This window comes from Mytilus californianus, unplaced genomic scaffold (assembly GCF_021869535.1).
Source record: "Mytilus californianus isolate M0D057914Y unplaced genomic scaffold, xbMytCali1.0.p SCAF_12, whole genome shotgun sequence".
Lineage (NCBI taxonomy): Eukaryota > Metazoa > Mollusca > Bivalvia > Mytilida > Mytilidae > Mytilus > Mytilus californianus.
This window is the reverse complement of record NW_026262604.1, coordinates 53,632,404-53,658,646: the sequence shown is the minus strand read 5'-3', so window position 1 is coordinate 53,658,646 and position 26,243 is coordinate 53,632,404. Positions and strand designations below refer to the sequence as shown.

General features: G+C 30.8%; 1 protein-coding gene and 1 long non-coding RNA gene across 2 annotated transcripts in view; both read left to right on the top strand.

Moving 5' to 3' along the window:
* Positions 1-21,361, top strand: part of LOC127721134 (uncharacterized) — a 165,536-nt gene extending 144,175 nt beyond the window's left edge. Inside the window, exons 4-8 of the mRNA XM_052227809.1 lie at positions 17,755-17,793; positions 18,421-18,459; positions 18,642-18,671; positions 20,515-20,544; positions 21,354-21,361. Coding sequence (XP_052083769.1) covers positions 17,755-17,793; positions 18,421-18,459; positions 18,642-18,671; positions 20,515-20,544; positions 21,354-21,361 — 146 coding nt within the window. The remainder of the gene's footprint in view (positions 1-17,754; positions 17,794-18,420; positions 18,460-18,641; positions 18,672-20,514; positions 20,545-21,353) is intronic.
* LOC127722022 (uncharacterized) lies at positions 2,210-13,988 on the top strand. Its single transcript, XR_007991606.1, has 3 exons — positions 2,210-2,280; positions 2,891-3,136; positions 13,782-13,988. It is a non-coding gene; the product is annotated as an uncharacterized LOC127722022 (long non-coding RNA).
* Positions 21,362-26,243: the final 4,882 nt, after the last annotated feature.

Below are 26,243 nucleotides of genomic sequence, written 5' to 3'. Positions count from 1 at the left end.
AAATGAGCAGAGTAAGAACATAGTTTTGTAGTTGTTAACTAGGATCGTTTTTCTTTTCTATTACTTAAAGTAAGTTTTTTTTTCATATGACCATCTATTTGACATGCCCGAGGACTCTTGTTTAGAACAATTATCTTTGAACATTTCAAAGTAAACACATTAAATGTACTCATATCTTGAATATAAACACTTTAAAATGTGTTTTAAAATAACAGTTTTTAGGACTTTAAAACCACTAATTTTAAACACAGCATGATCATAAACACAATTCTTAACACCTCAATCTAAACATGTTACGAAAAAAAGTGTGCAAATAATGTATTTAGAACTGTGTTTCAGTCAGGATTCTACTTCGTTAAAATTATCCCCCAATTACGCAAACAATTCTTTTCTATCGTAAAAATGAAAACCATTGTAGGGAAGGCACGCTTTGAATTTAGCTCTTGAAAACCGATAAATTTATCAACTTAGCATCATTACCATATGTATATGCCAGTTGTATTTTAAAAGACAAATGTATCTACTAGCTCTTTAGCTATTCAGCATCGTTTAATGATAATCACAAACAAAAAATTTTATTAAATATTTCGTAAAAGGCCATACCAAAAATTTTCAGATGTTGAAGACGAATTTCCCTAGAAAATACACACAACAAATGGAACTTTTTTGAAGTAATGCATTTTTAAGACTCCGGTCGGGATATACAACATAACTTTATTTTGTTCTTTACATGTAAAAGTAAACCAAAATAGCAAAATCCAAGCAAAGTTAAAAAGGGAAAGTCCAAACCCTAGCAACGGAACATCGCTATGTAACTTTTATCGAACACAGATATGTTTAAAGAACAATTAAGAATTATCAAGATGTCTCAAAAGTTCATTTTGACGTTAAGCAGTTGGCTAAAAACTGCAACCTCATATAACACGAACAAGTAACAATAAAAACATCCGCAACTACAATTAAAATAATAGCATTTAATTATCTATTTACAAAAGAAAAAGGTAGCACTACAAGGACATAAACTTTTGCTACTACTTTGATATTGAGCATATTGTAAGACTTTATTTTTATTTATATTTAAATGAAAGGTTAACAGTGTATATGTCCATAAATCAATCTTACTCTGTTGCTTGTTTGACTGATCCACTTGACTTATTTCCTTAAAAATCAACATTGAAAGACTGATTATAATCGATTTTGCGTTCTATTGATTAATGGTATTACATAAAACGCTGTTATTTGTCGCGTGAATTAATTCCAGACTTACTGTATTTATATATTTTAATAATAAACATTTTTTTTACTGCAAAAAAAACACCCTTTTTCTTATGGAGTGTCTGCATATTTATAATTTTATATCAGAAAATATCGCGACTCCACAAAAGAAACAGTTTTCTCGATTCGCACTTTCCATAGACTGATAATTGCATGTCATCATAGACACAAGTCCTACGCCAGACGCGTGTTTTGTCTACAAAAGTCTCATCAGTGACGCTCGAATCAAAAAAGTAAAATGCCGAATAAAGTACGAAGATGAAGACACAAAATTCCGAAATCATTACACTGGAGTAAAGGAAACAAACGATTATAAAAACAGAGCTGTATTCATGACCTTGACGAAGTAAAATCATTTGGTTATTATCTTTTTTATTATATGAAAATGTGAGATACTTTCATAATGCAAAAATAAAATGGAAAAATTAATAAAAACTACTATGAAAAGTCATTGATTTCAAATTAAAATACATATACGTTTGCCTGTTTTATTTACAATCTTAAGTGTTCCGATTCCAACATATGAAATTAGACAAGTTAAAAGAACATGTTGAACCGAAAACACCTGAAAAAGCTCTATAAAGCGTTGAATGATTTTGTCAAATTTCAAACGGGTAATCGTTTTCCATTTGACAATGTCAAGTATGTGTCTTATCGTCTATCTATATCTTATACCAAAGCATATTTGTTAAGATTGTGTATTTAAACAAAATATAAAATTATGTAATAAAAATGAATAAGCTATAAACTGTATCACATGAAACTTTATTGGTTAACATAGTTCCTGGTACATGTGGTACTTACAGTTTTTATCATGTTATAGGATGCGACATAAATTCTCATTTTCCGGTCTCTTATTGTTAATTGTAATTTAAATTTTATTCTGAGTGGAACAATCATATATGTATAGATTAATTCAACATTTGACCAGAATGAATGCAATCAAAATTGTATGTATCGTAACTTTAAGGATAATTAGTACTTTTGGTGAAAATTCCAATAATGGTTTGTATAATTTTTTTAATCTAGTTTTGGAATGATATAGTTTTAAACAGTTTTTGGTTTTACACCAAATTATCTTTCTTAGACATTTTCCAATATTCGTGTATATCAAGTATTATCATTTCCACTGGAACAAATATTATAGTATTTGTTGGTGATGGAATGGAGGATATAGAGTATTTGTTCCAACAGGATTTATTCCAACAGGAATAGATGTTATGGCATGGTTTTTAATAAAGATTTCAGGGGTACTTCTGTAAGGCGGAACAAATACACATTTACAATATGCATTGTTTTTGTATGTGTTCATGTAGTCATTTTATAACATTCCTATTGATATTTGACGAAAAAGTTTTCCACTACCTCAAATCAGTGCCTATTTACCATGTTTACATTTAATTTCCTATTCGATTTGAGTATTTTATTTATTTTGCTTTTAGATATGAATATTCCGAACCTCCCTTTGCATCTGTGTGTTGAAACATTTTATACTTAACTGATACAAAATGTGTTAATACTTTTATTTTTTATCTATATCCTACACCAAGTTGTATATGCATGTGTTTACTTATATATAGGTGTTTCGTGTTCTTATCACATCTCTTATTGTCAGGAGTGAACTGTCTCTCGATTGAAGAAAGTCGCTATGGAGAACTTCATTGTAGAAATATTTCAAGTGTTTCTATTAAACCATTTTGGTTTGACGAACAACAGAAATGTGCATATCATATTTCTTCAACAAGTCTAAATGGACGTTTAACAATGGAATGTCATGGTTACTTCACGTGCCATACTAATAACTATCAATCAAACCGACCAAAGAGGTATCAACACCCGAACAGACGTTTTCATTGTAACGGTAAGTCATTTAACATTAATATCTCTTCTAAGTGAGCAAGAAATTGACATAACTGATGCAGCCTTTTTGGATATGTTGGTTATTGTATACATTGTGTAAGTGATTATTTTTACTCTTTTTTGTAAAATTTCATACTTTAAAAAAAAAGGAAAAATAGGACACCGATTAATTATTTTTAAGAACAATATCTTGGAATTTGTATGGCTAATGTCCATAGATTTTCTGTAAATGCAAAATCAAAAAACAAAGTTGAACAATACAATAATCAACATGATCAACTTAGAATGAGAAAAATTAAGCCGAACATTATTGGACACCGACCTGACTTTAAGCTATTTCTAGAAATAAATGATGATGTTTTCCTATTTAACTATTGTTTATTTCACCCTTTCTTTGATTGTTATAAAATGCAAACAAATTAAAAATCTAGAACATTGCCTTTAGAAAACAAACAATCTAAAAAGTATATGTATTTGTTTTTAATGCTTTTACGGGAAAATATGAAACGTCTATCGTAGAATTAGTTAAAGTATCTACATTCATTTGCTGATTTTTTATCTATTCGGAGTTTGACTGGAACGACTTTCAAACTTATCTCTTAACGGCTTTGTTGCGGATGTACATGAGTGCGGTGTGTTCATTTGCGATGAACGGTTATAAATTCCAACAATGAGAAAATAATATAGCTTCAAAACAATACACATCCCATATAGACGAGTGACATTAACCATAAAATTTCATTTTTAATGCACCCATCTAACATACAGCTAAATCATATACCATTCGAAAGCACATCACCTGTACTATCTTTTTTGCCCGGTCGTCAAAAATTCGTATGGTGCAGTTTCCATCACGATGAAAGGTCAAGGACAGACAATTTCTAATTATACAAGATGTCAGCATTTTTACATATTCTGTCTTCTGAATAATGATTATTTTGTATGGAAGTATAAAAATCTGTTAGAACAGATATTAGTAGTTACTTATCAAAAGCAATTTGAAATATCAATATTTTTAACAAATAGCGCCGTTTACCAGAAATTCCTGTGAAAATGATAAAAATGCGTGAAAACCAAAATTTTTGTCTGTGATTCAATTAATTTTCACCATAAAACCAAATAATATATTTTATTTAGTGCTAAGGATGTTTTTGACATCATCACATTACTGGAATTACGCTTCTTGTTAATTAAACAGCCACTTATAACAACCCATGCAGTTGCACAAAATACCGTCATCTGCAAAAAGATATCCTTTTTAGCTGTTCTATCTTAAAACAAATTGTATGTAGTCAATATTAGGCTGAAAAACATAAATCTTAAAAGTGCAAAAAGGTTAAAGGATACAAAACACAGGAAATTCATGCTTTTAGGGGAAAGTTTGGGAGCGAAACTTAGATTTTTTCAATATTTGTATGTTTTCTTGGTTGCTTATGCCGAAGTGAAAGCTATGATAAAGTAGTCGCTGAAAATGTTCTTCATGCCTAGCCGAAGTATTTAATCCTATCAAAGTACGTAATTTCTTGTAAATAAATCGAGACATGTTGCAATTATATTTACTTACATTATTTTGTTTTATTTGGAGATTCTAGCAATTCGCTATAACATTTAATAATAACAATAATATTTACACTTCCTGAATAGTTAATATATTAGTATATTGTAATATAAAGATGACTGATTGATTGTTGGTGTTTAACGCAATTTTCAGCACTATTGGCTACTAAAGTATTTTTGCAGCGATCAGTTTTTATTGGTCCACGGAGTGCCCAGGGAACCACCGACCTTTGGCAGGAAAACTGGCAAACTCCGTCAACAATATATTAGTTATATTTATTAGTATCAAGGACGAAATTACTATGTAGGTGTCACAACAAAAGATCTACCAATCAGCATCAGTAGCCTTTTGTTAAAGTAGGCAACCTCTTACCAAACAAAGCAGTTTTGATATTACTGTTTACTTCAGCATATGTTACAAATCAATTTCCTTAATAGAAACTTAAATATAAATGCATTTGAACCGCTTTCACTTCAAATTTAAATGCCCATGATTAAGCATTAAAATTTTAATGTCGATGTGCAACATATTGATATTTTCATTTAAGGCATTCAGAAAAACATATTTTAGTAGATCGTCTGTCAAGCATTGATTAAATATTGGCATATTTTAAAAGATAGCACATGGACATTAAGAATATGTACTGTTAAAATGAACTTATTTTATTCTAAAATATCTATACAATTGTGAGAAATGAAAATTATGGTTGAATGTTTTCAATTCTTTTAATTGGTTTTAGTGCGAAGGTCTTTAAACAATAATAAGTGATATTAGTTGACATGAAAAAAAAAACGTACAAAATGGTATATATAAGTGTTAAAACCATGGGTTAAAACAACCTGACTAAAATTCAGATTTATCACGAGAGAGAGAGAGAGAGAGAGAGAGAGAGAGAGAGAGAGAGAGAGAGAGAGAGGAGGTTTATAACAATTGTTTTCCATTCGTTTGATGAGTTTGAGCTTTTGGTGTGGTCATTTGATAATGGAATTTCTGTTTTGAATTTTCCTTAGAGTCGTTTTTTTTTTGTTGTTTTACTTTTTTATGTCTTGTATCGATATCTGAGTTTTAAGTTCTGTTGTCTTTTATTCGCTCAGCTTTGAATCATCTGGTTTACTTTTCTTTTGTTGAAAGAAGAGGAATATAACAAGGAAGCCAAAAAAAAAAGCTAAATGATCCCTATTTGCAGATGGTTGTTTTAGGGCAACTGCAAAAGCTTCATTAGAAGGCTGCATCCTGACCTATATCATATAAATTGCAGTTTGAAATGATGAAAAAATTATCTTGGCCTATAAACGATACTTCTATTCTATTTTTTACATATAAATATTCAAATCTCATGAAACATTCAGCTTTTATTGCAATTTTATCATTTTTCGATGTTTTTTTCAAGAAATGCAATTTTCTGTAAATATTGCGCAATCAGCATTTTAGTTTGCAACTGTTTGGAATTATGGGATTTTGTTTTATAAGGTTCAGATAATTTTTAGAAAAAAAATATCATACAAGTACCAGAAAAGGGCATTTTCTTTAATTGTAGCAAAATTTAGGAATGTTCAGTTTTGACCTTTGACCTTGATTTAACGGAAATTGCACCGTGCGAATTATTGACGACCAGGCAAAACAGAAAGTACAGTTAATAGGCTTTCGAATGATATATAATATAGCCGTATGTTAGGTGGGTGCATAAAAGTCGTTAACTACGCGTCTTTTTGAAAACTGTCACTCGCCTAATACTAACAGGCAAATAATAATGTTTTGCTCCGCAACAAGATAAGTAAATTCATAAAACATTCATTCATATAAGTAACTTTATCTGAGTTATCTCCCCTTAAATGGCAAAAAGGCAAAAATGTTATCAAACAAAAAATATTCTGTATTTGTACGAAACAATTTATTTCATTCAGTTAAACATTTTTCAAATGAATTGTATTCTTCTCTCAAAATGTGCCCATTTCATTAAAGATCTAGACCAATTGTTTCCTGCTATTTAACAACTAAAGATGGCAGAAGACACCCGATCGGATTTTCTTGAATGATCAATGCTAAGTTGTGTTTTTCGCTGATATATTAATATAGCAGCGGGCCTACCGTTCAAGAACGATTTTCTGAATATTTCGCTAAACTAAGACTGACCACAAAGATTTACATCTAGGTAATTATAGGATTGTTACCATCCTACAGGTAAATCTAAAGTCTGTACAATCATAACGTATTGTATTTGAATATTTTGATTAAGGCTAATTCCATTTTGTTGGCTACCAAAAGTTAAGATTCTATTAAAATATATTGGAAGTTTGCATTTGGACACTTGTACTGAAATTGGTCTTCATTGAAAGGAAACAATCGTTTTATGACTTAATTAGTTTAAAGTAACTATTCTTAATACATACACTAAAACTAAATAAAAAGTATGACTTACATAAAATTGATTTATGAAAGATAACGATAATGCAGAATTTTGTTGGAAATCAAATTCATGTAGTTCATCAATGATATAAGACGATCAATACTGAGCACCATTTTTAAGAAACTAAAAGGACATCTTGTATTATTTTGAATAAAATCAAATAAACAAATAATTTTTCCTTAACACCTTCTCCAAACTGTTATATGTGTGATCATATTTTGGGACAATTAAAACAAACGCGTAAATGAAACCCTCAGGTCAACATGCAGATATCAGCAATATATATATATGCATGAACCATAAGTAAAGCTACACATCGATTAAACGATCTGTGAATTAACTGAAAAAAAACACAAATCTTACATTAAATATTAAAAATACGTGCCACTTGCCTACATTAGTCTCGAATCGGAACAGTGTAAAGGACAAAGTTTACAACCATTGAAAAACATAACTTCTTCTCAATTTAAACAATTAAGAGATCTGTTTATTGTCCATGAGATACATAAATGGCCTTTATAGTTCAATTATTATGTTTAATGAAAGATTGTTACTTTGTTTGCCGTTTGTAATGTAAGATTGTGAATTCGTTTGTTGCTTTTATATGACAGAGTTACTGGTAATTGCAATTGTATAAAGCATGCCATATTTGAATTAATAATTGAAATAATGAGGATCAATTCTTTATATCAAGCAAAAGCTTCATTAGAAGGCTGCATCCTGACCTATATCATATAAATTGCAGTTTGAAATGATGAAAAAATTATCTTGGCCTATAAACGATACTTCTATTCTATTTTTTACATATAAATATTCAAATCTCATGAAACATTCAGCTTTTATTGCAATTTTATCATTTTTCGATGTTTTTTCAAGAAATGCAATTTTCTGTAAATATTGCGCAATCAGCATTTTAGTTTGCAACTGTTTGGAATTATGGGATTTTGTTTTATAAGGTTCAGATAATTTTTAGAAAAAAAATATCATACAAGTACCAGAAAAGGGCATTTTCTTTAATTGTAGCAAAATTTAGGAATGTTCAGTTTTGACCTTTGACCTTGATTTAACGGAAATTGCACCGTGCGAATTATTGACGACCAGGCAAAACAGAAAGTACAGTTAATAGGCTTTCGAATGATATATAATATAGCCGTATGTTAGGTGGGTGCATAAAAGTCGTTAACTACGCGTCTTTTTGAAAACTGTCACTCGCCTAATACTAACAGGCAAATAATAATGTTTTGCTCCGCAACAAGATAAGTAAATTCATAAAACATTCATTCATATAAGTAACTTTATCTGAGTTATCTCCCCTTAAATGGCAAAAAGGCAAAAATGTTATCAAACAAAAAATATTCTGTATTTGTACGAAACAATTTATTTCATTCAGTTAAACATTTTTCAAATGAATTGTATTCTTCTCTCAAAATGTGCCCATTTCATTAAAGATCTAGACCAATTGTTTCCTGCTATTTAACAACTAAAGATGGCAGAAGACACCCGATCGGATTTTCTTGAATGATCAATGCTAAGTTGTGTTTTTCGCTGATATATTAATATAGCAGCGGGCCTACCGTTCAAGAACGATTTTCTGAATATTTCGCTAAACTAAGACTGACCACAAAGATTTACATCTAGGTAATTATAGGATTGTTACCATCCTACAGGTAAATCTAAAGTCTGTACAATCATAACGTATTGTATTTGAATATTTTGATTAAGGCTAATTCCATTTTGTTGGCTACCAAAAGTTAAGATTCTATTAAAATATATTGGAAGTTTGCATTTGGACACTTGTACTGAACTTGGTCTTCATTGAAAGGAAACAATCGTTTTATGACTTAATTAGTTTAAAGTAACTATTCTTAATACATACACTAAAACTAAATAAAAAGTATGACTTACATAAAATTGATTTATGAAAGATAACGATAATGCAGAATTTTGTTGGAAATCAAATTCATGTAGTTCATCAATGATATAAGACGATCAATACTGAGCACCATTTTTAAGAAACTAAAAGGACATCTTGTATTATTTTGAATAAAATCAAATAAACAAATAATTTTTCCTTAACACCTTCTCCAAACTGTTATATGTGTGATCATATTTTGGGACAATTAAAACAAACGCGTAAATGAAACCCTCAGGTCAACATGCAGATATCAGCAATATATATATATGCATGAACCATAAGTAAAGCTACACATCGATTAAACGATCTGTGAATTAACTGAAAAAAAACACAAATCTTACATTAAATATTAAAAATACGTGCCACTTGCCTACATTAGTCTCGAATCGGAACAGTGTAAAGGACAAAGTTTACAACCATTGAAAAACATAACTTCTTCTCAATTTAAACAATTAAGAGATCTGTTTATTGTCCATGAGATACATAAATGGCCTTTATAGTTCAATTATTATGTTTAATGAAAGATTGTTACTTTGTTTGCCGTTTTTAATGTAAGATTGTGAATTCGTTTGTTGCTTTTATATGACAGAGTTACTGGTAATTGCAATTGTATAAAGCATGCCATATTTGAATTAATAATTGAAATAATGAGGATCAATTCTTTATATCAAGCAAAAGCTTCATTAGAAGGCTGCATCCTGACCTATATCATATAAATTGCAGTTTGAAATGATGAAAAAATTATCTTGGCCTATAAACGATACTTCTATTCTATTTTTTACATATAAATATTCAAATCTCATGAAACATTCAGCTTTTATTGCAATTTTATCATTTTTCGATGTTTTTTCAAGAAATGCAATTTTCTGTAAATATTGCGCAATCAGCATTTTAGTTTGCAACTGTTTGGAATTATGGGATTTTGTTTTATAAGGTTCAGATAATTTTTAGAAAAAAAATATCATACAAGTACCAGAAAAGGGCATTTTCTTTAATTGTAGCAAAATTTAGGAATGTTCAGTTTTGACCTTTGACCTTGATTTAACAGAAATTGCACCGTGCGAATTATTGACGACCAGGCAAAACAGAAAGTACAGTTAATAGGCTTTCGAATGATATATAATATAGCCGTATGTTAGGTGGGTGCATAAAAGTCGTTAACTACGCGTCTTTTTGAAAACTGTCACTCGCCTAATACTAACAGGCAAATAATAATGTTTTGCTCCGCAACAAGATAAGTAAATTCATAAAACATTCATTCATATAAGTAACTTTATCTGAGTTATCTCCCCTTAAATGGCAAAAAGGCAAAAATGTTATCAAACAAAAAATATTCTGTATTTGTACGAAACAATTTATTTCATTCAGTTAAACATTTTTCAAATGAATTGTATTCTTCTCTCAAAATGTGCCCATTTCATTAAAGATCTAGACCAATTGTTTCCTGCTATTTAACAACTAAAGATGGCAGAAGACACCCGATCGGATTTTCTTGAATGATCAATGCTAAGTTGTGTTTTTCGCTGATATATTAATATAGCAGCGGGCCTACCGTTCAAGAACGATTTTCTGAATATTTCGCTAAACTAAGACTGACCACAAAGATTTACATCTAGGTAATTATAGGATTGTTACCATCCTACAGGTAAATCTAAAGTCTGTACAATCATAACGTATTGTATTTGAATATTTTGATTAAGGCTAATTCCATTTTGTTGGCTACCAAAAGTTAAGATTCTATTAAAATATATTGGAAGTTTGCATTTGGACACTTGTACTGAACTTGGTCTTCATTGAAAGGAAACAATCGTTTTATGACTTAATTAGTTTAAAGTAACTATTCTTAATACATACACTAAAACTAAATAAAAAGTATGACTTACATAAAATTGATTTATGAAAGATAACGATAATGCAGAATTTTGTTGGAAATCAAATTCATGTAGTTCATCAATGATATAAGACGATCAATACTGAGCACCATTTTTAAGAAACTAAAAGGACATCTTGTATTATTTTGAATAAAATCAAATAAACAAATAATTTTTCCTTAACACCTTCTCCAAACTGTTATATGTGTGATCATATTTTGGGACAATTAAAACAAACGCGTAAATGAAACCCTCAGGTCAACATGCAGATATCAGCAATATATATATATGCATGAACCATAAGTAAAGCTACACATCGATTAAACGATCTGTGAATTAACTGAAAAAAAACACAAATCTTACATTAAATATTAAAAATACGTGCCACTTGCCTACATTAGTCTCGAATCGGAACAGTGTAAAGGACAAAGTTTACAACCATTGAAAAACATAACTTCTTCTCAATTTAAACAATTAAGAGATCTGTTTATTGTCCATGAGATACATAAATGGCCTTTATAGTTCAATTATTATGTTTAATGAAAGATTGTTACTTTGTTTGCCGTTTTTAATGTAAGATTGTGAATTCGTTTGTTGCTTTTATATGACAGAGTTACTGGTAATTGCAATTGTATAAAGCATGCCATATTTGAATTAATAATTGAAATAATGAGGATCAATTCTTTATATCAAGCAAAAGCTTCATTAGAAGGCTGCATCCTGACCTATATCATATAAATTGCAGTTTGAAATGATGAAAAAATTATCTTGGCCTATAAACGATACTTCTATTCTATTTTTTACATATAAATATTCAAATCTCATGAAACATTCAGCTTTTATTGCAATTTTATCATTTTTCGATGTTTTTTCAAGAAATGCAATTTTCTGTAAATATTGCGCAATCAGCATTTTAGTTTGCAACTGTTTGGAATTATGGGATTTTGTTTTATAAGGTTCAGATAATTTTTAGAAAAAAAATATCATACAAGTACCAGAAAAGGGCATTTTCTTTAATTGTAGCAAAATTTAGGAATGTTCAGTTTTGACCTTTGACCTTGATTTAACAGAAATTGCACCGTGCGAATTATTGACGACCAGGCAAAACAGAAAGTACAGTTAATAGGCTTTCGAATGATATATAATATAGCCGTATGTTAGGTGGGTGCATAAAAGTCGTTAACTACGCGTCTTTTTGAAAACTGTCACTCGCCTAATACTAACAGGCAAATAATAATGTTTTGCTCCGCAACAAGATAAGTAAATTCATAAAACATTCATTCATATAAGTAACTTTATCTGAGTTATCTCCCCTTAAATGGCAAAAAGGCAAAAATGTTATCAAACAAAAAATATTCTGTATTTGTACGAAACAATTTATTTCATTCAGTTAAACATTTTTCAAATGAATTGTATTCTTCTCTCAAAATGTGCCCATTTCATTAAAGATCTAGACCAATTGTTTCCTGCTATTTAACAACTAAAGATGGCAGAAGACACCCGATCGGATTTTCTTGAATGATCAATGCTAAGTTGTGTTTTTCGCTGATATATTAATATAGCAGCGGGACTACCGTTCAAGAACGATTTTCTGAATATTTCGCTAAACTAAGACTGACCACAAAGATTTACATCTAGGTAATTATAGGATTGTTACCATCCTACAGGTAAATCTAAAGTCTGTACAATCATAACGTATTGTATTTGAATATTTTGATTAAGGCTAATTCCATTTTGTTGGCTACCAAAAGTTAAGATTCTATTAAAATATATTGGAAGTTTGCATTTGGACACTTGTACTGAACTTGGTCTTCATTGAAAGGAAACAATCGTTTTATGACTTAATTAGTTTAAAGTAACTATTCTTAATACATACACTAAAACTAAATAAAAAGTATGACTTACATAAAATTGATTTATGAAAGATAACGATAATGCAGAATTTTGTTGGAAATCAAATTCATGTAGTTCATCAATGATATAAGACGATCAATACTGAGCACCATTTTTAAGAAACTAAAAGGACATCTTGTATTATTTTGAATAAAATCAAATAAACAAATAATTTTTCCTTAACACCTTCTCCAAACTGTTATATGTGTGATCATATTTTGGGACAATTAAAACAAACGCGTAAATGAAACCCTCAGGTCAACATGCAGATATCAGCAATATATATATATGCATGAACCATAAGTAAAGCTACACATCGATTAAACGATCTGTGAATTAACTGAAAAAAAACACAAATCTTACATTAAATATTAAAAATACGTGCCACTTGCCTACATTAGTCTCGAATCGGAACAGTGTAAAGGACAAAGTTTACAACCATTGAAAAACATAACTTCTTCTCAATTTAAACAATTAAGAGATCTGTTTATTGTCCATGAGATACATAAATGGCCTTTATAGTTCAATTATTATGTTTAATGAAAGATTGTTACTTTGTTTGCCGTTTGTAATGTAAGATTGTGAATTCGTTTGTTGCTTTTATATGACAGAGTTACTGGTAATTGCAATTGTATAAAGCATGCCATATTTGAATTAATAATTGAAATAATGAGGATCAATTCTTTATATCAAGATATTTGAGGGGCTTTGGTTGCTAAGTAGTTAAAGTAGTTCAACTACATAATTACTAACCTGTCACCTGAGATTATACATTCGAAACCAGCACGTGGCAAGAGCGTTCGACTTCATTCCTAATTGACTATAATTGCCGGTTTGCCTGCCGAACGTCAATGTTTCTCTCCATAAACTCCGGGTTTCTTCACCCATAAGTGCCCGCAACTATATAGCTGCCAGTGCTGCACGTAGCGTTAAACATAAACACTTAATCAAGCAATCAACATTTGAAAACTTAAAAAAAGTATACTAATGTATTATTTGTAGACTGTTTTCCACTATACTCTGGAGATATAGCAAGAATCAAATGTCAGACATCCAGTGCAGTAAACATTGACAATATGAAGTATGATAACGAAATTTGTGAAGCTTCCATGTTGTCCAAAAACCAATATCTCTCAGAAAAGAAAATATGTGAAAATTCGTTTACATGTTCCATCGAAAAAACTAAAAATGAAAGCATTGATGTTCACTGTACAGGTTTGTGCGTACTTAAAATAGTCTTATTCTGATATATGCCAATTGTTTTGGTTAGTTTTAAACAATGGCATAACAAAAAATTGTTTTAAAGATAAATTTAAAAGACTGTTGATGTAAGTAAAATGTAAGGCTGGTTGCTAGCTGTGTTTCATTCAATTTAACTTGAACATAGGCTAACAATAGCGATGGTCGTTCAATTATGACAAGTTTGACATGTTTATAAGTTCAAAGCGATATATTACTGCACCAAGGATATAAATTTGACTAACATTGCTATTACAGGGACAATATAATGGCTCGTATCGTACCTCCCTTTAAATTTTCATTAAGTATTTCCTGCTGAGGGGTATGTGATATTTACCTAGCTGATGGAACACGATTTGTGCTAGATTACAATTACAATTGAAACTAAATCATGTCTGTTTAATTTAACACATGCGGCGGAGTACAACTAAGCTGTTGTGAACTACCGTAATATCATCTGTCAAACATAAGAGTATCAAAATTGAAGCAAAATCATAAAAAGTTCGAATTTGTAAAATAGTAAGAGCAATTTCTGACCAGCATTTTAAATGTGTTATTTGCAGTGATAATACAGTAATGTAAAAATTGGATAACATCAACATTTCAAATAAAGGATAAAGATTTGTGCAAGCAGAAATTAAAAAATAAACATGTATATGGGTATTTCAGAATTATAGAAAACTTAAGACTGAGTAACATAAACCTTACCAAAAACCGGGGTTCTACAAGGTGCTTCTGAGAAAAAAACAAACCCTGCTCCACATGTCTCAGCCGTAGTGTTGTTAATTTAGGTACAAATTCAGTGATAAATCTAATTCGGTGATGTCACATTAGACGAAAAGATGATGGGGTTTTGGTTATGACAGTTGAAATATATCCGTCGTCATCTATAAAACAGATATTTTATATTGTTCAACCAACTCGTGATGGCGTCCATGGAATTTTTGAAGGAAGGACTTCAACTTCACCACTTGGAATTCTTTAATAGCTTCTTTGTAAGCAGCAAGTCCTTATCAAGGAAATCATGATAGCAAGTATTGTGTCAACTAGGAGAAATATTATTTATATATCTACTCCATATGCAAGCGATGCTGAAATGTTGCGACATAGAGATAGAACGTTCACAGTTGGGACGCTCATTTAATCTTTTGCGTTGTAAAGTTTTATTCTTAACCTAATATCATTGTCAATTTTGAGATATGAATCAAAATATGAGAAAGACTTAATTTTATCTGTTGTATCCTTCATTTCAAAATCAAGGGGATGTTCAACACTTTGCATAGTCTGAAGACCAGACATTATCTTTATAGCGGAACGTGACTTTTAAGAATGATGCTAATTTCTTTTCGTTCTCCCTTAGAAGCTCCTGAATGATAGTTGTCTCGTATAAAAAAAGGGAACAAGTTGGCAAGAAGAGGAGCACAGTTGGTTCTAATACTGATTGTATGTTTCCTTTTGGTGTTTTGAAGAATTATATATGGTCCCTAAGAGGTCTTTTGTGGTTGTGTCATTGACTTGCTACTGTATTGATGTATACGTCACATTTCTTTTTATTATTGAAAGGTGGGGTTTCCACAGGACTAATGGTGTCGGCATTAAAAAAATCAACACAAAATGCTCGCAGCAGGTCTGGTGATACCCTATGGTAAGGCTGCTCCAATAGCACACGTCATATCAATCCTCAACCAAAAAAATCTTCGAAATTCAATTGGTATTTCGGATTGAAATGGGTGTGATATTGAAGAAACCACATGGTAATCTCCTTTTAAACAATTGAAAGGTGGCAACCTTTTATGTATCATTAATATATTTTTTTTTCTGTAACATGTTTTTAAATAAAAGGAACGCATGGTAGTTTATCAAATAAAATATCTTTTTATCAATTGTTTTGCATCGAAAAATTGATTTAAAAGTATCAAATGATTTGTTACGATTCAGGAAGAAGATAAAGTTCATATGCTCTTTATGTTTTGAAAATATTTATTATATAATTTAGCAATCTAGGTGAGGACGGAAACTACGAAATACCTAACTAGTAGTGTAATTTATTTGTTCATCAGAGATATTTTATTATGTCATATAGTTCTGTGATCCTTTTTTTAACTGTTTGTATTTATTAGTTTTTTCTATGTTTTGAAAATCATTTATTTTAGTTGGCAATATCATACCAGGTGATGACACAACTATGGAATCTCATGGTAGGTTAATTTATAAATAACATATTGAATCACATACCATAGTAAATGACTTTGAGTCTGACATGGTCATTTTGATCTTAACATCATCTGAAAAGTCTGAACAGTCAAATAATCGGTCTCTCAGTCAATTTCCGACTGATCTTATGTAGTAACTTCAGTACCATTCAGACAATTCGCTTTCAGTCGTTTCATTACTGTTCAGTAGCTTTTCAAACAATTACGAATGATGTTGATGGGCACAGGTAAAAACAACAACTACTGAAAGGTCTGAACATATGTTTTTATGTTTAAACGGTTGCTTGTCATGTCGTTCCACAACTGTTTTGTATTTTTTTTTTTATTTACTTTATATTCATATGCATTTCGATGTTGTTTTTATAGTTGATCTAAACAATGTGTTTGTTGTCGGAGAAATAGTAGTATACTTACTCATCATATGTATTATTGTTGGAATATTTTGGTACGACAGTTAGAGTGTGTCAAATATTTTTTTGCTGCATGTCCAATTGCAAATATATGTTACATTTTTAGGATGAGAAGAAATGAAAATCATATTGATGATAGCAGACACATTTCAACGTCTTTTTACGTAGTATACAATGTTTGCAACAATAAATCTTACATCTTTTTTGTGTTTTGAAAATCGTTTATGTAAGATGGCTGTAATATTCCACGTGATGAAACAAGTATGGAATCTTATGTTGGGTAAATGCATTCATTAAATGTCTGTCCAACAGACTCCTCGTGTTTTTTTTTCCTTGCTTGATTTGGTTTTTGGTTAATTTTTTACAGTATTAGCTTTTTTTGTGTTATCATTCGTCTATTAAAACATAATCAAAATAGTGTACTTAACCGAAACCTCATCAATGTTTTAATAGTGCCTTAAAAGCTTTTTTTGTAATCTGAAAATATTTCTGTAAGTTGCAGACCTTTGATTAGTCAAAGTTTAATTGATGATACAAGTCTTTAAGATTTAGGGCTATTCAAAGGTTGACGTATTGTATTATTCTTGAAAATGTATACCAGATCATGATATACGTTTGGTTTAGCATGGTAAAATAGTGCTATTTTATGTTTGAAAGGTGTCTATTAACCAGGACCGTATGATGACTTTTATACTTTTTGTCCCATATTTTTCGGAGGTTCATTGACTTGCTGTCTTTTTGACAGATATCTTAAATTCCCTTCGAAAAATGATTTATCAAATCAAAATGAAAGCATAAATCATGTGTGAAAAAGAAGATCTTACCTTCTCGTTAAAAAAGAAAGACCTTTAAAGTATCAGATCATTAAGATGGGACGTTTAAGCTCCGAAATTCTAAAATTCAAAGCCTAGAGTGTTTTTTTTCTTTAAATTCACTTTTAGTTTTTAAAATCTATCAAGCCTGTTTTGTGCGACTTATTTTTCTGTGACCAATTCATCTGAAAATGTCCTGAAATCCAGAGGTCAAACAGTCAAACTTGTATAACAGAGGAAAGAACAATAAAAAATTATCATGTTACCAGTTTCGACTTATATGTAATCGTTTCTATTTAAGTTCGCATACCAGTTGATGACAGAAGTACGAAATCTCATGGTAAGCTTATTTATTACTAAATTGTTTGTTCAAATAAATTCAAAAAATTTCTTTTTCTTTTTGCTTTGTTAATTTTTGTTAAAAAATGTATACATTTATCATTTTATTGTATTTCATTGACGATTGTAATCATTATTCTTTAAAGAAAGACGCAAACCATTATCCACCGTTATAATGTTTAGCATATTTTTTTTCTGAAAGTAAAATGACTTTTTGTCCAAATTGTTTTTCAAAAATTCCATTAAATTTTGACAACGTCATATTGATGTCTGAATATGACAGAAGATAGATTCTTCAGTTGTACAATTCATACGCAATCCAATCAATGTCAAGAGTTCATGCATATGGAAAAAAAATTTACTTAATGAGTCCAATCATACTAATACTATTCCAAAGTGTTATATTAATATAATACAACGAGGGGATGCGAAAGATTCCCATCAGTCGAAAATAAACCGACAACGCCACGGCTAAAAAAGAAAAGAAAAGAACTGACAATCAACAGTACACAAAACACAACATATGATTTGATATTTTGGAATAAACAGAATCAGTATTATGCAGCAGGACAATAAACATTATCAAACAGTGAACATTTCACATCTGTTTTATGTTTTGCTATTTTAGTTGGCAAACCAGTTGATGACAGTAGTACGGAATCTCATGGTAAGTTAATGTATTAATTAAATGTTATTCCAACTAACACCAGCAATTTTCTTTAAGTTGTGATTTTTTAATTGATTGTTTATTTCTTTAATGTTTTTGTAATAGTTATTTGTTTGTTACGTTTTGCACTGGCACTGAAATAATACAACTGTTTTTTATATTTTGAATATAATTTATTTCAGGTGGCTATAGTATAACAGATGATGACGCAAGTAAGAAAACCATTGGTATGATTGATGATGTACGATTGCCAATGAGACAACTCTCCTCAAGAGAACAAATGACATAGAAGTTTACAACTATAGGTCACCGTAAAAGTCTTTAACACTGAGCAAAACCTATACCACATAGTCAGCTATAAACGGCCCTGATATGACAAATGTAAAACAATTAATACGATAAACTAGCAACTTGATTTATGTACAAAACAATGAACGAAAAACATATATGATATACAGCAACAAAGGACATTCACTGAGATACAGGCTTCTGACTTGGGACATGCACATACAGAATATGGATGAGTTAAACTAGTTACTAGTAGTTGGCACCAAACTCTCCCCCTAACCTAAGATAGTGGTGTAACAATACAACATAAGAACAAACTATAAAAATCAGTTGAAAAAGGCTTAACTCATCAGATCGATATAATGTAGAAAAACATCTCTAACAAAACATAGACCGGACGTGGAAGGGTATTCATACATCCCCAATACTAAAAAGACACTAAGTACAGATCTGAGAGTGCTCGCAGTTACTGAGAGCTAGATCAAAGCCAATAAAAACTATTAAAAAATCATACATCTCAGACTAAAATACCAATCAGTACACACATAACATCCAATGGATTTAGTCTAAAGACGTCATTAACAGTCAGAGAAAAATATGACCCTGTGTAATGCATGCTAACCAAGACTTCATTAGTATAAAAACAGATTTAATGACGTCCCTAGAATGAGTTCAATTACAGACGTATCACTTTGTTTATGGGGATTAAATTTCCTATCTGAAAATAAAGTCTTGCGTATTTTATTATTTTTTCGCAATTTCAAGAATCAAATGATGTCCATCATACTGCTCGTGTGCATTTGATAAATTATAAAGAGAGGGTTCTCCGATTTATACGTATTTCTGGTATAACAAACATGCCTTAAATTATCAGTTAAAAAATTTAGAAATAAGTAAGAACCTAAGGTTGCAACTCCTTCAGGCAAAGTTGACGTTAGTTGAATTTGGCGATTTTTTTGATTTTTTCATAAAGCTCCTCCCGGGTTTCGGTACTAGTTCAATTTTTGCTTTGGGTGTTCCTAATGAATGCAAACCATGAAAAGCCCATGAAATGACAGAATTCGTATTATGCAGCAGGACAATAAACATTATCTTACAGTGAACATTTCACATCTGTTTTATGTTTTGCTATTTTCAGTCGGCAAACCAGTTGATGACAGAAGTACGGAATCTTATGGTAAACTAATTTATCAATTAAATACTTGTCAAACTAACTCCAGCAATTTCCTTTAGGTTCTGATTTTTTAATTGATTAGATATAAGAAGATGTTGTATGAGTGCAAATGAGACAACTCTCCATCCAAGTCAAAATTTATAAAAGTAAACCATTATAGGTCAAAGTACGGTCTTCAACACGGAGCCATTTCTCACACCGAACAGCAAGCTATACAAGGCCCCAAAAATTAGTAGTGTAAAACCATTCAAACGGGAAAACCAATTGTCTAATCTATATAAAAAACGAGAAACGAAAAACACTTTTGAACCACGTCAACAAACGACAACTACTGAACATCAGATTCCTGACTTAGGACAGGTGCAAGCAATTGCAGCGGGTTTAAACGTTTTAATTGTACCAAACCTTCACCCTTATTTGAAACAATAGTGTATCATCACAACATAGAAAGATACGCTATAAAATATCAATTGAAATGGCTTAACTCAATAGTTTATTTGTAAAATGTTTTTGTGATAGTTATTTGTTTGTTAAGTTTTGCACTTGCACTGAAATAATACAACTTTTTATATTTTGAATATTATTTATTTCAGGTGGCTATAGTATACCAGATGATGACGCAAGTAAGAAATCCCTTGGTAGGTAAATTTAGAAGTCATGTCTGCCTTTCCTTCGAAAAGTCATTAGAAATTGTTCTGAAGATGAGTTCTTTCAAACTCCCCAGTGCAATCTCCTTTTGATTTTTCTCTAATTAAGGTCTTTCCTTTTCCAAAAGGGAAGACTCTCAATTGTTTACGAACAGCAATTGACATTTCGATTGCTAAGGTCTTTCCTTTTTCAAAAGGGAAAGACCTCATTGTATTTGTTCTCATTATTAAGGTCTATCCTTTTCAAAAATGAGATTTGACCTTTCCGTAAGGGGCATAACTCCCCGTTAACGGTGTGCAAAAAGACAAAATTAGCTTTAACTTTTAAACCAAAGGTCCTAGACCCGTGAGGTCTTATGAATTGATATCGGAAACCAATGACCTTGCCAAAATTTTCAAAATCAAAAGTCAACGTCATGTCCCAGTTAGCGAATTATGTGTTTTTAATCTTATTCACATGGTTTAAGAGTGTTTTAAAGCTTATTTTTATGTTGACCTTCACCTTTGACCTTACACCTTGTCTCATATAACCATTATACTTGAAGAAATCGTGAATAATAAAAAATGTTTGGGTCATTAAGGCGCTTCTGTTTGACCGAACTGATTTGACATTACTGTAAAGGGCATAGCACCCGACAACTATTTCTGAAATTTATATTTAACTCTTAAACAAAAGGTATCTGTTGCAATGATATCAGAGACCAACGACCTTGACAAAGGTTATAAAATCAAAGATTAAGGTCATGTCCCGGTTATCGAATTATGTTTTATTGATCCTATTTTAGGTGTTTAATGTATGTTTTAAAGTTTTCCGATGCATTCTACATCTGTTTAAATAAATATTCTACATTCTGAAAAGGAAAAAACCTCTCAATTGTTCACGAAAAATTGACATTTTAAGCATCACTACTTTTTTCACTTGTGTGAAATATGTGCTTTGCAACATATTAAAAAAATTATTTGATACATGATATCATAAAATTAATTCGTTTTTATTAGGGTATTGGCATCGTTTAAAACAAATATGTACATTCTCCGTTGATAAATTTTAAAATGACGCTAAGTTGATATTAGATGAATTTGGCTATTTTTTCATATTCTATTTGGTCATATGGCTCTTCACGTGTTCCACCTTGACTTTATAATATTAAGCTTTGTGTGTTCCTGATGAAGTTAGGGGCCTCGGTGACCAAGTGGTCTTAGTAATCGAACTATTGTATCAATAGTCGGTCAACATTGCGGTTGTGTGTTTGAAAACCCGCACGTGGCAAATGCGGTCGATTCCAATCTTAATTGACTAGGATTGCCAGTTTTCAACTAAAGGTCGGTCGTTTTCTTCGGGCACTCCGGCTTCCTTAACCAATAAAAACTGACCACCACGAAATAGCACAATAGTATTAAAAGTTGTGTTATAAACCAATCAAGTCATCAATCTTGATGAAGTTTGATTCAGAATAGCGCATTCAATTTATAAAGTTTTATTTTTACTTTAAGACCCTTTTTGTCACATGACTGCAAACGATTTCAAGTTTTTATGATGCAGTTGTATGTTGACTAATTTAATGTAAAAGAACATTAAAACCATATGCATTTTTAATAAACATAACGTAATCTGTTAAATAAGTCCGAAAGGGATGTTGTCTTAACCGGAAGTATTAAAGTATCTACCTTATTAAAATAAAGAAACCATATATTATTTGTTATCAGTGTAAAGTGGCACGAGTTGAATATCCTTCGATATTTTAAATTCTAGGATTAGGTATTGTTTTTATTATATTAAAAATAGATTTATATCAATTCAAATAAAGTAGAAAATTGAAGAAACAATATGTTTTTCTATGCGTTATTAATTACTTTTGATGCAACGTCATCAACAATATCTTGACAACACCCATTGTTGCATGGCGTCGGAATGAAATTGTCGGATTTATTTCACTGGCAATACTTAAAATATTAGACTTCTACATATTATGCTCGACAGATAAACAATTTCACTGGCATCCTAAAAATATTGTTAGATATTTAGCGTTTACCGCACAGTAATTCTCAAAACTTGTGATTTTTAACTAAACAAATTTCTTTTTCATAATTAATTTCCGAATATTTACATATTGTTGACAGACAGCCGGACGGATGAACAGACGTACAAAGTGAAAACAATAGGACCATTGCATTCTTGATGCGAGTCTAACAATACTTAAAGCTAGAAAAGTCATTCTTGATGCGGGACGCTAACAATACTAACAGCTAGAAAATTCAAATTAGTTGATTAAAGATACTTAAGCTACGATTAAGACAAACCACTGAATTAGGATTTGTTTGTTTCATATTAACATTTATGATATTTCGTCGTCAGCGAGGTTCAAATTTGATGAAATAAGCTAAAAACATAGATAGCGAAAATCCTACACGGAAAAAATGTTCAAAATGATAAGATCTACCTAATATCTATCGACATCAAAACTATAAGATTACTTTATTGGCCTTAAACAGCGAATATTACCATTGTTTTTGAATTTTTGTCTATTTTTCGAAATTAAAATAGACAGACAGAAACTGTAAAGAGCAAAACGTATCAAGACAAGGTATGCAATAGAGTCAAATAACAGAAATTTTGTGTCGCCTCCCCATTGAAGTTATTGCCCTTTTATGCCGATTTTTCCCAAATTTTGCATTTTTGCCTATACTCTTGAAACTATAATAGATAGATAAAAATTAAAGGCAAAAATGATCAGCAAGAAAAATCTACAACTAAGTCATCACAGCCAAAATTTGCAGGCGACTCCTTATTGGAGTCATTACCCTTTAATCATAACTTTTACCAAAATTACTTTAAAAAAGGGGGGGGGGAATTATCAGCAGGATAAGATCCACAAATACGCAAACATGACTGTAATTCTTAATAGAGTTTTTACCTTTAAATAAAGATATGTACTAAACTGTGGCCATTGTTGAAGATAAAAGTGATCGACACAGGCTCTATAGAGCCTCAAGTTGAATTTCTCTTGGAATTTGGAATATTTGCTATACACATTACTTGCACAGAGATTTCATTCGTAAAACAGAAAAGGACATGGTCTTATATCAATTTACTTATAACAATATAAGTAGTCTTTATCCATGTTACTGAATGACATACATTCAATTTGTCCATATGGTACTCCATGGCAACCATGAAAGTCTTTCATGTGGTACTATATGACACACATATATCTCTTCCATATGGTACCAAATGACAAAACGATACATATAAGTTTTCCATTTGATAAAAAATGGTCGTGAGACAAAATGATTATACTACGATATAGTGTTTGTTTTGATACACGTACCACGTAGATGATACGAAATTATTAAGGTACTAAATTACTTTAAGTAACTCAAACCATTGGATACCTTATCATTTAATATTTGAGTTTTTTAATCAGTTGCGTGCATTATGTATGAAATTGCCCCTTTATTAAAAAAAGCATTACTGGTTCATTACAGACTAACAAGTTATTAATACTGGACCATTATGAAAAATCAGGGCTATTATGAATAAACAGGGTTTGTTTCTGTTAAATCGACTTATGACTATTGAACAGCGGTATACTACTGTTGCCTTTATTCATTATGCAAAAACAGTGTCATTGTGAAAAAACAGGGCCATTATGAAACAACAGGGACATTACGAATAATCAAAGCTATTACGGATTTTCAGTTGTAATCAATTTAAATACACTTCTTGGGAAGAGATACACTAAGAAATTGAAATTTTCCAAGAATCATGACTTATTTTATTTGACCCAGTTGTCAAGTTAATTATTACATAATACATTCCATGATGTGTTCAATTTATTTTATTTTGAGTTGTATAATCCAGAATGAAATCTTAGATTTTGTATGCCATAAATTGCGTTCAATAGGACAATAATTAAACTATATTGACATTTGCAGGTTTTTCCATCACATCACTTTAAAAGTTTCTTTTTAATATTGCATTTGGTATAATCAAATATAAACAATTTCTCCACACAAAAAAACTGTTTTGGCTTGGTTAAATAATAGACATTGACGGTTTGGTTAATAAAAGTGTTAAGAAATGGGTGTTTTCAAAATGACACTGGTATTTGTCCTGGGTCAGAATTAATGGTCTCATTACAGGCATCCTCGACCATATAACAGGTCCATTATGAAAACACTCATTAATTAATACTATAATATGTACATATATATTTTGATTTATTTTTACAGGTTTTTCAAACTATGCTGCTATTGTTGGAGGAATAGTAGGAGTGTTACTCGTCATATGTATTATTGTTGGAGTTTTTCTAATTAGGTATAACAGATAGTTCTTTTTTGTGTGGTATGAAATTTGAGATAGCTTATCAATGAATTTATAATAATAGTCATGAGACGGAGAACAAATTTAAGAACAACAATTTGAACAAGGCTGCATCGAATATTTGTTAACTTAACTTCCAACTCCAAATATGTGAATCATGCCCAGAAGAAATACGTAATATATAAGTTCGCGTGTTCAATTAAGGCACGGAGAAAGAATGGTAGTTTTTAACCACGACTTACAAAAAAAGTGTCTTGATATATCATTAAATCTTTTTAACAATGGTATTGATAAGAGCAGACTAATAAACGCTGTGTTTGATCTAGTTTGCCTGTTTGACAAAGATAGATAAAACAATAATACTACATAGCACGAAACAATTTACACTAACCGTAAAGGCAATTTGTTTTCTTTTTATATCTTGTTTATGTTATTTCAGTAATCGATATTCTTGTGGCTGTTAATAGAATAGTGAATGTATAAGAAATAACAATTCTTCGAACTGTTTGAAAATGAATCGCATGGAAATCTGAAGGAATTTAGGTTACCTTCATTTAGCCATTTTTATGGCATAAAGTAAAAAAACAATATTAGTGCATGTAACTGAATGAAAATTACAAAAAAATTATATATAATGTTTTACTGTAAACCTAAATAACATTCAGATAGAATAATACCTAATCTCCATTTGTAGGAAATGCACCGGCAGGGAATGCCGTAGTGCACAGAGAAAGAGCAAGGAAAGGGTAATGCCAACATTAAATCCAACATATGATCTTACTGGTAGGCCAAACAAAGAAGAAAATAACCACCAAGCTAACGTCGTGGATGCTCCTGGAGCACTACAATTTTCAACATCACATACAGTTTATTTTGACAACAGGACAGATTATAATGTATACGCAAAGGTAAATAAATTATGCCATACACAACAACCTGGAATCCACACCAAAAACGAAGCGCCAATAACGTACCAACATCCTCGGAACACAGTAGATGATTCAGACGACATGTATGATCATATAGTGCACAATGCTGTCCATGACATCTGCGATGGTGATTACGGCATTGCACGCAGAAGAATTACAGATGATGACTATGATGTATCTGGGAACTATTGTCAGTCACTTAACAACAATACAGACCCTGTGTACACCTAAGTAGTCCAATGAATGCTTTAGTGATTGATGACTAAATAACTTATTTTGATGAAGCATGCACTCTTTTGCTGGTTTATTTTGATTTAAAGATCGAGTATATAGATATTTAGAGTATATTAAAGCCAAAGGTGAAATTAAAGTAAATTGACGAATTTTAAAATTCATGAGTATGAAACCTTCTGTACCTGTAC